The sequence below is a fragment of a genome (genome assembly GCF_019968955.1).
Source record: "MAG: Porospora cf. gigantea A chromosome Unknown PgA_NODE_857_length_10141_cov_333.357, whole genome shotgun sequence".
Classification (NCBI taxonomy): domain Eukaryota; phylum Apicomplexa; class Conoidasida; order Eugregarinorida; family Porosporidae; genus Porospora; species Porospora cf. gigantea A.
The window spans coordinates 1-10,141 of record NW_027151927.1 but is presented as its reverse complement, the minus strand read 5'-3'; the positions used below and the strand labels follow the sequence as shown (position 1 = coordinate 10,141).

General features: G+C 53.9%; 8 protein-coding genes across 14 annotated transcripts; 2 read left to right on the top strand and 6 right to left on the bottom strand.

The window, feature by feature from the left end:
• Window positions 1–746: 746 nt before the first annotated feature.
• Window positions 747–1,608, bottom strand: KVP18_005214 (uncharacterized protein; the record flags this gene model as incomplete). Its single annotated transcript, XM_067949607.1, has 2 exons — window positions 747–1,143; window positions 1,171–1,608. Coding segments are annotated over 2 exons (835 nt in total), but the record flags the coding sequence as incomplete, so codon positions are not given.
• An 89-nt stretch (window positions 1,609–1,697) lies between these two features.
• KVP18_003626 (uncharacterized protein) lies at window positions 1,698–2,995 on the bottom strand (the record flags this gene model as incomplete). Of its 3 annotated transcripts, none has more annotated exons than XM_067955516.1 (3): window positions 1,698–1,782; window positions 1,825–2,100; window positions 2,192–2,496. In XM_067955516.1, the coding sequence occupies 3 exons, from the start codon at window positions 2,494–2,496 to the stop codon at window positions 1,698–1,700; spliced, it is 666 nt and encodes a 221-aa protein (XP_067806103.1). The 3 variants fall into 3 exon arrangements, with proteins under 3 accessions (XP_067806103.1, XP_067806101.1, XP_067806102.1); XM_067955514.1 differs by lacking the exon at window positions 1,698–1,782 and adding an exon at window positions 2,692–2,995 and having other exon boundaries at window positions 1,794–2,100; window positions 2,192–2,666; XM_067955515.1 differs by lacking the exons at window positions 1,698–1,782; window positions 1,825–2,100; window positions 2,192–2,496 and adding an exon at window positions 2,681–2,995.
• Window positions 2,996–3,093: 98 nt separating this feature from the next.
• On the bottom strand, window positions 3,094–3,480 carry KVP18_003625 (uncharacterized protein; the record flags this gene model as incomplete). 2 transcript variants are annotated; one of them, XM_067955512.1, is made up of 1 exon in its annotated part: window positions 3,094–3,480. In XM_067955512.1, the coding sequence occupies one exon, from the start codon at window positions 3,478–3,480 to the stop codon at window positions 3,094–3,096; it is 387 nt and encodes a 128-aa protein (XP_067806099.1). The 2 variants fall into 2 exon arrangements, with proteins under 2 accessions (XP_067806099.1, XP_067806100.1); XM_067955513.1 differs by having other exon boundaries at window positions 3,094–3,444.
• Window positions 3,481–3,498: 18 nt separating this feature from the next.
• Window positions 3,499–4,083, top strand: KVP18_003627 (uncharacterized protein; the record flags this gene model as incomplete). Its single annotated transcript, XM_067955517.1, has 1 exon — window positions 3,499–4,083. One exon carries the CDS (start codon window positions 3,499–3,501, stop codon window positions 4,081–4,083), a length of 585 nt encoding a protein of 194 aa, XP_067806104.1.
• Window positions 4,084–4,142: 59 nt separating this feature from the next.
• Window positions 4,143–4,888, bottom strand: KVP18_003624 (uncharacterized protein; the record flags this gene model as incomplete). Of its 3 annotated transcripts, XM_067955511.1 has the most annotated exons (2): window positions 4,143–4,618; window positions 4,645–4,888. In XM_067955511.1, the coding sequence occupies 2 exons, from the start codon at window positions 4,886–4,888 to the stop codon at window positions 4,143–4,145; spliced, it is 720 nt and encodes a 239-aa protein (XP_067806098.1). The 3 variants fall into 3 exon arrangements, with proteins under 3 accessions (XP_067806098.1, XP_067806096.1, XP_067806097.1); XM_067955509.1 differs by lacking the exon at window positions 4,645–4,888 and having other exon boundaries at window positions 4,143–4,601; XM_067955510.1 differs by having other exon boundaries at window positions 4,610–4,888.
• A 779-nt stretch (window positions 4,889–5,667) lies between these two features.
• KVP18_003630 (uncharacterized protein) lies at window positions 5,668–6,771 on the bottom strand (the record flags this gene model as incomplete). The annotated part of the gene is made up of 1 exon (XM_067955521.1): window positions 5,668–6,771. The coding sequence occupies one exon, from the start codon at window positions 6,769–6,771 to the stop codon at window positions 5,668–5,670; it is 1,104 nt and encodes a 367-aa protein (XP_067806108.1).
• A 193-nt stretch (window positions 6,772–6,964) lies between these two features.
• Window positions 6,965–8,617, bottom strand: KVP18_003628 (uncharacterized protein; the record flags this gene model as incomplete). The annotated part of the gene is made up of 1 exon (XM_067955518.1): window positions 6,965–8,617. One exon carries the CDS (start codon window positions 8,615–8,617, stop codon window positions 6,965–6,967), a length of 1,653 nt encoding a protein of 550 aa, XP_067806105.1.
• Window positions 8,618–8,797: 180 nt separating this feature from the next.
• KVP18_003629 (uncharacterized protein) lies at window positions 8,798–9,842 on the top strand (the record flags this gene model as incomplete). 2 transcript variants are annotated; one of them, XM_067955519.1, is made up of 2 exons in its annotated part: window positions 8,798–9,783; window positions 9,812–9,842. In XM_067955519.1, the coding sequence occupies 2 exons, from the start codon at window positions 8,798–8,800 to the stop codon at window positions 9,840–9,842; spliced, it is 1,017 nt and encodes a 338-aa protein (XP_067806106.1). The 2 variants fall into 2 exon arrangements, with proteins under 2 accessions (XP_067806106.1, XP_067806107.1); XM_067955520.1 differs by lacking the exon at window positions 9,812–9,842 and having other exon boundaries at window positions 8,798–9,787.
• Between the last annotated feature and the right edge of the window lie 299 nt (window positions 9,843–10,141).

The following is a 10,141-nucleotide window of genomic DNA, read 5'->3' as shown; positions in this document are numbered from 1 at the left end:
ATGCCCAGAAGCAGAGGAGTCACGGCTGATAGCGTGCTTGGAACTTGAAGGAGAACGAGTGGCATGTGCCTCGACTCGATGCCCAGAAGCAGAGGAGTCACGGCTGATAGCGTGCTTGGAACTTGAAGGAGAATGAGTGGCACGTGCCTTATGAGACGACTTAGGCTCCACATGGGAACCAGTGCTGGAAGAAGTCAATGACGTACTGGACTCAGCGATGATGGTGGGCTTCGACACGGAGCGTGTTGGCGTGGCGTTGGCTTGCTCAGATGGGGTCTTGCAGACATTTCCAAACTGGTGGAGTGGTTCTACTGTCATACGCAACGGGCGTCGTACCTCAACGGTGGCCGTCGCTGCCATAGGGGTCGAGTCGACTCGAGACGAGGTGTGCACGGATTGCCTGCCAGTGATCGTTGCATCAAACACCGATTGGCTGTTTGAGTATATTGGTTCAACCTGCGATGGATGAGCGGTCTTACACTTTTGGTCGATGAAACGGAAATCGAAGTCATCGCCGCCCTTAATCACTCGCACCCGCGAATTGCTTCGTTTGGCGCTGGACAACGGCGAAAGCGCCAAAGGCGCTCTGAGGGTGTCGCTTGTCGAAGACTCGAGAGCACCATGGAGAGGGACGTACACATTTGAAGAGGCCTGGAGAGACGTGTGCAGTCCAGCCGTCGCAGAGGCGTCCGCCGTCGGAACATTAGCCGTCGAACCATTAATGAGGTGCTGACTGACGTACTCACGCTGGTCAGACGAATGATAGGTCTCCACGGTTTGGATGGTGGAGTACGTGTAGAAGTCATTGGTATTGTGGTCGGTCTGCGATTTCAAAGGGTGGCATTGGTTCCAGCCTGCACGCGACACCCCGCCTACAGAGGTGAGAGGGTCTCGACCCTGGGTAATGGTCTGGTTGGTTGTCGTAGCATAGGTGGTAGTGAAAGGGGCGGCGGTTTCGTCGAGATGAGATTCAAACCGGGAGCCTGACTTCTTAGAATGTGCCCGGCAAGGGGACTGCTTTTCTGATTTGGAAGCGTGTCTGGACTCCTTCTTGGAGGCGCTTCCCTTGCTACGTGGTGGTGCTCGCTCAGATCGGGAGATTCTCGCTGGCTGCTCGTGGAAAACTCCGTCAGCTCCATATTGCTGGTTGCCGGTCACCCTGAAACTCACCATAAGCGTGACAGTAAAGTCAAATGGCACCCGTGGACCTAGAAGTTCCTCTTGTTCGCCAACGGCCCGCAGGATCCGCTCAGGCGAGATGCGGCTTGGGTCAGTCTCAGAGTGGAGGACGTGGTGTCCCACCACAATCTTGACTGCCGGTTCGGCGAGCCTCAGCACCTGGCAAAGGCTCCTGTCATGGTCGAGTAAGAAGGATACGCGACGCGGGTTGTGGTCGCGGAGGAAGTCATTGACAACTGAACGAGGCTCGCACAATATGATGATGATCTTGGTTTCGGGGGTACCGAGGCTGCTGATTAGATGGTCAGCGCCAGCTTCAAAGGCCTCGATTATACGCGCCCCCTCACCAGAAATTGTGCCAGCATTAACCAGCACAACCGGGGTCTGTCCGAAGATCTCTTCGCATGTCGTCGTAGTAGTTCTCCACATAATATTACTGTTTTCAGCTAATAAGACGTCACCGGTCTCATAAACGAGGTTCGACTGACAGGTATTTATACGCCCACAACACGATACTATCACAGCTCTGTCTTCGGCTCCAATGGATCGTCCTCGTCGTCGTCATCATCGTCATCGTCGTCATCGCGAATTAAGCATACATCCCTGGGACAATATCAACGAACGGAATCACCGTTGAGAACGTACCTGTGAATCTCTTCAATCTTAGTCTGCACCTCTTTGGTACACTTCTTGAAACAGGGTCCGTTGACCAACTCCACGGCACAATCGCAGTCAAAGAGGCATTCCTCGCGGACTTCAATCCAGCTCGAGAAACGGCACTTCCGCATGCATGAGAAATCCAAGCCGTTCTCATCCAGAAATTCGTTAATGGGCTCTATTTTCAATCCTTCTGGGGTGATTAGCTCGTCGCTTTCGTTGGATAGTTTCTGGTAACCCCAGTCCACGACATCCAAAAATTGTCTGAAGAGTGAATGAACGGAAGAGAATTATTCAGAGAAATATTACATTAATAGGAATAAATAAATATGAAATAGTATAAAAAAAAACTCACTGCCTGCCGAACTGGCCGATATCCCTGAAAGAGTGCGTCTCACCGAGCTTGAATACAGCAGCCACGGAAAGTAAAACACTAAAGATGCGGGCAGCGACCATAATCCAGTCGTCATTCCGATATCGGAAAGTGTAGAGAGGCCGAAACGAGTCAATAGGTCCGAGGTCGTCCGCGAATAAATTGGGGTAAAGCCAAAAATCGGCCCCTCCGAACCAACAAGCGACGAAAAGGGCGAGGCGAACTACGATGAGGATCAGAATTCCCGTCATCAGAAGCACTGATATGTACCATCCCCCCATCTTCATTTTTAGGGGCCATGCTGGAAACATGCAGAAGAACAGGATGACAGCGATCACCAGTCCCAACACCACATGGTGTGACCGCTGGTTGCCCTCGAAGGTAAGGACGTAGAAGCCCTTTCCGTCGAAAACTTGCTCCGCTGACACTTCCAATCGACGAGGCCACTTGCCGGGCTCTGCAACGAATGATTCAGTGTAAACCGGGAACCTTACTTCGGACTTCAGTGCTGTTGTCGTCCTTTCGAACGTTGTGCACGTCAGCTCTGTCTGCCCTTCGCAGCAATCCCAGAGCCACGAGCTTCGACCCAAGATCCAAGGGGTCATTTGAGGCGACGCCGGCTGATTTGAGATCCTCTGGGTGGTCATGCATCCAGCTGACAACGTCCTTCCCCCGCACAAAATCCACAGCGCGAGTGCCCACTTGTGCTGCCTGGTTGACACGCACCCGGGAAGCTATCAGTTCAGCGAGGGTTTTGTAGCGAACCTGCTCGTCAGACAGTTCCATCGAAATCACAATTTAAATCTAACTAATGGTCATGGTTCTTAACGAAGACCAAATAGGGACAAACTGCAGTTCAGTTTGCTACGAGAAACATCTGAGGCCTATTGCATCAGCAACGAGACCAGGGCCATGTAGTCCACTTGCTCTGCGTCATTGGTTAACTTCTGCAGATGCGCCCACTCATCTTGGTCCAGAGGCTCCCCCGGCCCACCACACATGATGTGCTTCAAGATACGATTAGATATCTTGCCTGTGTTTTGTGGGTCAAAGCGCCTGAACAGAGGCATCACAAGGTCGAGTGATAGGGGCTGCATGCTGCTGGTCCATTTTTCGAAGGTCGCTCTGTCGACCTTGTCGTCAGTTTTGTATTTCAAATCCTCCATCTCCCGCTTCGACGGCACTAACCCCTGCAGACGGGCGATGACTACAGCTTTTTCAGCCGTCGTGTACATGTCGTTGCCTGCGATATCACGCCAATAACCGTCCATCGAAATAACTACATTTAGATGGACACTGTAATCGGCATCCAGGGTAAGGACTTCGTTCTGCTCGCGACTGACACCTACGCTGCGTACTCGATTATCCGGATGAAGCAGGACGAGAACAAGATGTTTGAAATCGATGACAACAAAGTCATCGCAACGGCAGGGCCTCAGGCGGATCGTAATTCATTTGGTGACTACATTCGAGCCAACGTGCATCTTCATCGTCTCCGCAATGATCGCGCTCTCTCAACCCACGCATTAGCTAACTTCAGCAGGTCTGAATTGGCGAGAGCTTTGAGATCAAATCCCTACCAGGTGAACTGTATGGTCGCTGGCTCTGACGACGGCGTGCCCAAACTCTATTGGATGGACTTCATGGCCTCGATGGTTCCTGTCACCAGAGGGGCGCATGGGTATGGGTCCAACTTCCTTCTAGGACTGTTGGACAAGTTGTGGTACCCTGACATTACCCGTGAGGAGGCCATGCGAGCCGTGGAGCAGTGCCGTGATGAGCTTTCGACGCGGTTCCTACTCTCGCAGAGTAAATTCGCAGTCAAGATTGTGGACACGGCTGGGACTATTTCCACCGTGAAGGTGGAGGCGTGATGTTTGTGTATGGAGTTGACGCGTATCAGATTTCAAAGAGTGTGAACGCGACTAACGCACTACTCACGACCCGAGATGTCGAGGTATCTCTCTAGCTCCTCTGCCGTCAGCTCCTTGAAAGGTTGATCCTTTCCCACGATGGCCACATGCAGCTTCTCCAGTGTCAGTTGCTGGTCCGACTCGAGGCTGGAACGGAGGGCCTTCAGGGCATGTACGATGAGCTCCTCAGGCGTGTACTCGGCTAGGTCGTCGAGGTGTTTCTCAAGGAATGTTCGTGCGGACTGGCATCTTGCCCCGAAGGCGTGGGCATAGTACTCGTAAAAGTTCCCAGAAGGGCAGGTCTCAAACAGATGCGGCCCCGTAGAGTCGTAGCCAGCAATCAGCAGCCCAACGCCGAAAGGGCGACGAGACGCCAGCTGAGTGTTCTTTTGAGAACGGTCAGCCACGTCAATAACCAGACGCTGTACCTGGATCGGGGACCCAAACGTCAGCTTGTGATGGAGACACTTGTGTCGCATTTCCTCAGTCAAGATTTCTGTGTAAGAGACCTGTTGCTCTCACTGGCGTCGGCCGTGATACCGGCGAAGCTGGCACCGATATGCTCGTCGACCTCCAGGATCTTCCTATTGTGAGCCGCCAACTTGTTGGCCGCTCTCCGCAGACCGCACAGTACCACGTGCGTGTTCGACCGGGCACCTATGCCACAGGTTCCCTGTCGAACAGCCTCCATAGCGTACTCAATCTGGTATACACGCCCTTGAGGGGACCAGGTTATCACGTCCGTGTCATAAGTCGAGCGGTACATTGAATTGTGGATTAATGGCGGGTCATTCCGTGCTAGTTCCAGGTACGCTGCAGTGGGGAGTGCACACAGGCGACTTAGGACCGGACGATGCGCCAGTCAGAATGGCTGGAGTGTGGGGGGCTTCACGTGGGTCGCGACCGCCCTTCTGATGCAGACAGCTCGCCAAGAGAAAAGGTCATAACGGCTGGGAAGGTGTACTTTCCGAAAGTCGGAGATGTGATCATTGGTGAGGTGGTTAAGAAGAACATGAGCATGGAAGCTTTCATCCTGAACATCAATGCATCATCCGAAGCAGTCCTACCCTTCACCGAGTTCGCTGGAGGCAGTCGCAGGAACTGCCCTAAACTTGAGGCTGGCGACCCAGTTCTCTGTCTGGTCTCCAGCGCCCCCGCGGATGTCCTTGTAACATGCAAGTGCAAAAACGACAGGAAGTCCTGGTCTACAGGTGAGGCCTACCTTGGGCCTCTTTCCAGGCCTACCCGCGTGGTGTGTGAGGAGCCCGCCGCGCAGTCAGGCTGGGTGCTCCATGACCTTCCTCTGGTCGTAGCCGACCGGCTGCTGGCTGCAGACTCGTTCCTGCTTGACAGGACAGGCGACGCCATACCGTACGAAATTGCGGTGGGCACCAACGGGATTGCCTGGGTGCGTGCAGCGACCGTGAGAGCGACACTGTTCGTGGGTAACTGCGTGCTGCGCGGTGCACGACTGGAATCTGACGCCATGGTCGAGGTGATGATACGTATGCTGAGTCAGTTATTCGATGTTAAAGACCAGTCACGTTAGGCTCGGTCGAAGGTCTTCTTTTGGATGTTGTCACCCAGGCTTGTCTGAAGTCCATCCCGGCTGTTTAGATAGAGAATCGTCTTGTTCTTGCCAACGTTGATGTGAGCCGCTTTCGGAGGCAACTCCACCGAGTTCAACTTGGGGTCTCTCGGGGTCTCGCTTTCTGATGGAGTGTGACTGGCGAAGAATGTCAGAACCACCGCTTTTTTTTCCTCCGCTTTTGATTTCTTGTTCGTTTTCACACAGTGACCAGCCACCTCCACGATCACTCGACTGTCCTCCTGGCGGAGATTCACAGACTTGATTTCCACTTTCTGGTGCCTGAAGTCCAGAGAACGTCTGAGTCCAAGCACACGTGGAATTCCTCGGAGCTTCGCCCAAAGCGACTTTCCTGTCTTCCGCGTACGTTTAGCGTCAGCAGCGGCGCCAGAGCTGCCGCTGACTGCGTCACCAGCGGCGCCAGAGCTGCCGCTGACTGCGTCTGCAGAGGACCCAATGTTCGTTATGTGCACTGTATGCCAGTCACACTCCTTGATCTGCTTTGACGAGTTGGAGAACTTCATGTCTTTCGCAAACAGCAGATCAAAGGCGCTCACTGTGGGGAAATCGAGAGAGAACGATATGTCATTCATCGCATCAGCCTTGACCTCCTTCTCGAGAATGGGCTGCTCTTTGATAGCCCCTTTTTCAGCGTCGCCACTGGGAGGCGTGTCGGTGACGCCCAGCAATCGTCCAGCCTTAGATCCCGGTGGAGGCGGACCGATAGGTGTGTGCTTGCCCTTGTTCGAAGCGTCATCTTTTTTTGGTGTGGGAGGTGATATGGAGTTCTTTGCCGCGGACTTGGTGTCTTTCTTCCCACCAGAGGCGTCATCTTTTTTTGGTGAGGGAGGTGATATGGAGTTCTTTGCCGCGGACTTGGCGTCTTGCTTCCCGCCAGAGGGGGAAGCTTTCCCTTTTTGGGGCGAGGATTCGACTTTGGTTGAGGGCTTCTTCTGCGTGGGTGACGAATCTACCGGCGTGGCGGCAGAGCTAACACCACCTCCACCCTCACCTGGGTTGGCAAGTGACAGGAACAGCAAACAGAATGCGAAAGAGCGCATGCGAAATACCAGTTGCACCTCTCTAATTCTAGGACTGCTAGGATGGGAGTCTCCTCAGTCGTGTAGCTGGATTGTGTTGTAGTTAGTAGACGCCCTGTGGTCAGACATCAATAATGTCATAACTCGTGCAATCCTTGGACTATCTCCTACTTTGAATAGTTATGATTATAATTGGTTAACACGAAAAACAATTCTACACCAGTCTCTCTTCTGAACTTTGGGACGACGTCCAGGACCCCTCGTCTGCATCGATATCCTCGTGAATCAAGCAACGCGAGCAACCGAACTCCTCGGCCAGCCGATCTCGGCGCGCCCCCTTCTCGGTCCGCCGACGGTTAAGTAGGCTTTTGAAAGTCAATCGCCCACGTGCTATCTCCCAGACAGCATCCAGAGTGTTCAGGATGAGGCTCAGAACCACTCCAGCAACCAGGCCGTAAGCAACGCTGTAGGTCAAGGGGATCGTCGCCATAGTAACGAAGGTTGGGATGGCCACTATCGGGTCTGTCAAGTCCGCTGTGGTAAGGTTGGACGCCATTAGCGATCCGACGACTATCAGCGCCGGGCCCGTGGCATATGGGGGTACAGACGCGAAAATCGGGGCGAAGAACAAGCACAGGAACATCATCACTCCCGAGGTGACGCTCGACAATCCAGTCCTACCACCAGTAACCACAGCAGCCATGCTTTCCGAGGCGGTCGTCGTCGGGGACGTCCCAAGCAGCGAGCCCAAGGATGTGGCGAGCGCGTCCGAACAGAATGCTGCTCGTTCGCTGCGGATTGTGCCTGAGGGGGTAGTGAGGTTGGCGGCACGACCCAAGGCTAGGAACGTGCCAGTCGAATCCAATACGTCAGTGTACAGTAACGTCATCAACGCTATCCAAACTTCCGAGGAACCGAGGCGATCCCATCGTAATTGCCCAGCGGTCTTTTCTATCAAATGAAAGGAGAAAACTTGCTTGAAGAAGTCAAAACGTGATTGGCCCTCAGAACTATAAGGGAAGTAGGTGACAGCAGTACCTCTGATCCACGAGATGCAAGAAATGAAAGCAATCCCCATAAACAACCCTCCAGGGACTTTCTTCATCATCAGAAAGGCCATTAAGACGAGGCCGAAGACGCCCAGCCACAGGGTAGGATCCGACAGAACACCTCCTGTGCAGTAGTAAGCCCCGCCAGCTCCCATGGGCTCTCTGAACTCGGGCGGGCAGCCTCCCAACGTAACAAGCGTGGCGTCGTTGCCGACGACAGCGCCAAGGCCTACGGAACCCTGCAGACCAATGAAGGCCAGGAAGATTCCGATGCCTGCGCTCATGCCAAGCTGAATTGACGCTGGCATAATGTGTTTAAGCTGAGACCTGACCCCTGTCAGGCTGAGGATAAGGAAGATGATTCCCTCCAGGAAGACGGCGGTGAGGGCTGTTCTGTACGCGACAGGTCCCGTACCCATGAATCCGATGACAGTGTAGGAGAAGTAAGCGTTCATGCCCATGCCGGGCATCAAATGAAGAGGAAGGTTGGCCCAGAGACCCATAATAAGCGAACCCATCATGGACGCCACCGTCGTGGCGACTATGAGGTCTCGCTTGACAGTGGAGATGCACGCCAGCATAGTGGGATCGTCCCAGGCTACGCCAGGCAGGTCCTCAATGCATGGTCCGCCCGTATCACCGATGATAGCAGCGTTTACTGGGATGATGTATGCCATCGTAAGGAAGGCCGAGAGCCCCGACAGCACTTCGGTTCGGATGCTGGACCCAACCTCTGTAATTCTGAAAAACCGGCGCGTGAGATCTGCAGCGGACTTCATAGGTGCCCCGAAGTACCGGTTCGCAAGCGAGGCCGCCATCAATGCAATTTTTGGGAATTTTAGTAAAATACAGTGGATGGTGTACATATGCATGTGTTCTTTGTGTCCCTGGTTGGTCTGGTCGGTGCACAGCAAGGGGTCGGTCAGTCTGAGCTGCGGAGCCTAAGCTTAGTCCTGAGAGGTTCGCGTAGCGCGTATGAAAACCGTAATATCCGGTACATGTCATTTGGGGAGGAGGAGCATGCGTCTCTAGGCGCGCCTCGAAAAGATTCGGACAACCTTCATCCAGTCGTGCTAGAGCCGTTGTCTCTTGGTGAACTGCCCCTTGGTGAGTCGAAAAGGACGGATGGCGACAATGAACAGTCTGTGATGCTTAAGGAAGCCACGATGTCTGGGGAGACCAAGCATTCCCTAGTACTAACACGCGCCAAACAGTTGGATCAGAGGTTCCAGAACTCCTTAGTGGTCGAGAGGGCCCGACAAATAGAGCAGGGGTTGCACTCGCGACAGCAGACCGACATGAAAGACATGACGTTTACGTCAAAGCTCCGTTCCGACGCATCTGCCGCGACGTTGACATCAAAGGTTCTGGAGAGAACCAGGCAGTTCGAGCAGGATGCCGTCGAGCAGCGCGACAAGGCTGAACAGCAGAAGGCGATGAAGGCGCATCGAGCGCAGGAGCAGGCACGGTCGAACCGTCTAAAACGCTCTGACTCCGCTGACGACGTAATGCAAGCCACGCTTGGCAACGATACAATCATGGCGGTGTCCGGATCACTAAGTCAGGAGATGTCCATGAACCTGAATCCTCTCGAGGAACCCAGCGAGTTTTGGGACGCCACATCCGCCGACAGAGATGAAGCGGAGACGAAAGCAAACGCAGACCACTGGGACTTCTGCTATGAAAAACTACCAGACGGTGTGGTCGCGGCCATACCCGCGACGCCCCTTGAGACCATGCTCTTCGTGTCCAGGGGCACCATTGACGAGGGCGTCCAAGCCGACCTGGGAGCAAACGAGAAAGCAAACGAGAAAACAGCGACCTGCAAACGGTCAGTTAGTTTGGAAGTGTTCGTGTCGAGTGACAAGCCAGAGGGCTGGAAACCAGATTGGCGCGCTGAGACGCAAGCGGCACAGGTGTCGCCCTGGGGGCCAGAGACCTTGGCGAGCCGGAGTGCTTCTCTTATTTGGGAGAAGGGTAATCAGTGAGTCCTCACGGCACTGTACACGCAGGTTAGAAGGCGGAGACGTCAGCAAGTCGTAAGTAGATCCGGCTCTCACATAACCGCAGAACCAATCAAAAGCCACGGTCTGGGAGCGGCGTTATGAACCGTAATCTCGGCAATGTGTTGAAGGAAGACACACCTGCACACATGGAAAAGGAGCCGTAGGCGGAACAGGCGTATCCGTGACAACAGAAGTAGCCTCAACTTGTGGTCTCAAAGTCAATCAATGCTAGAACGTCCTGTCGAGGAATCCAAGAAAGATACGCGCTTGGAAAAGGACCCGTAGGTGAAACATGCTGACCCATAACCACAGAACTAGCCAGAAGACAGGGTCTCG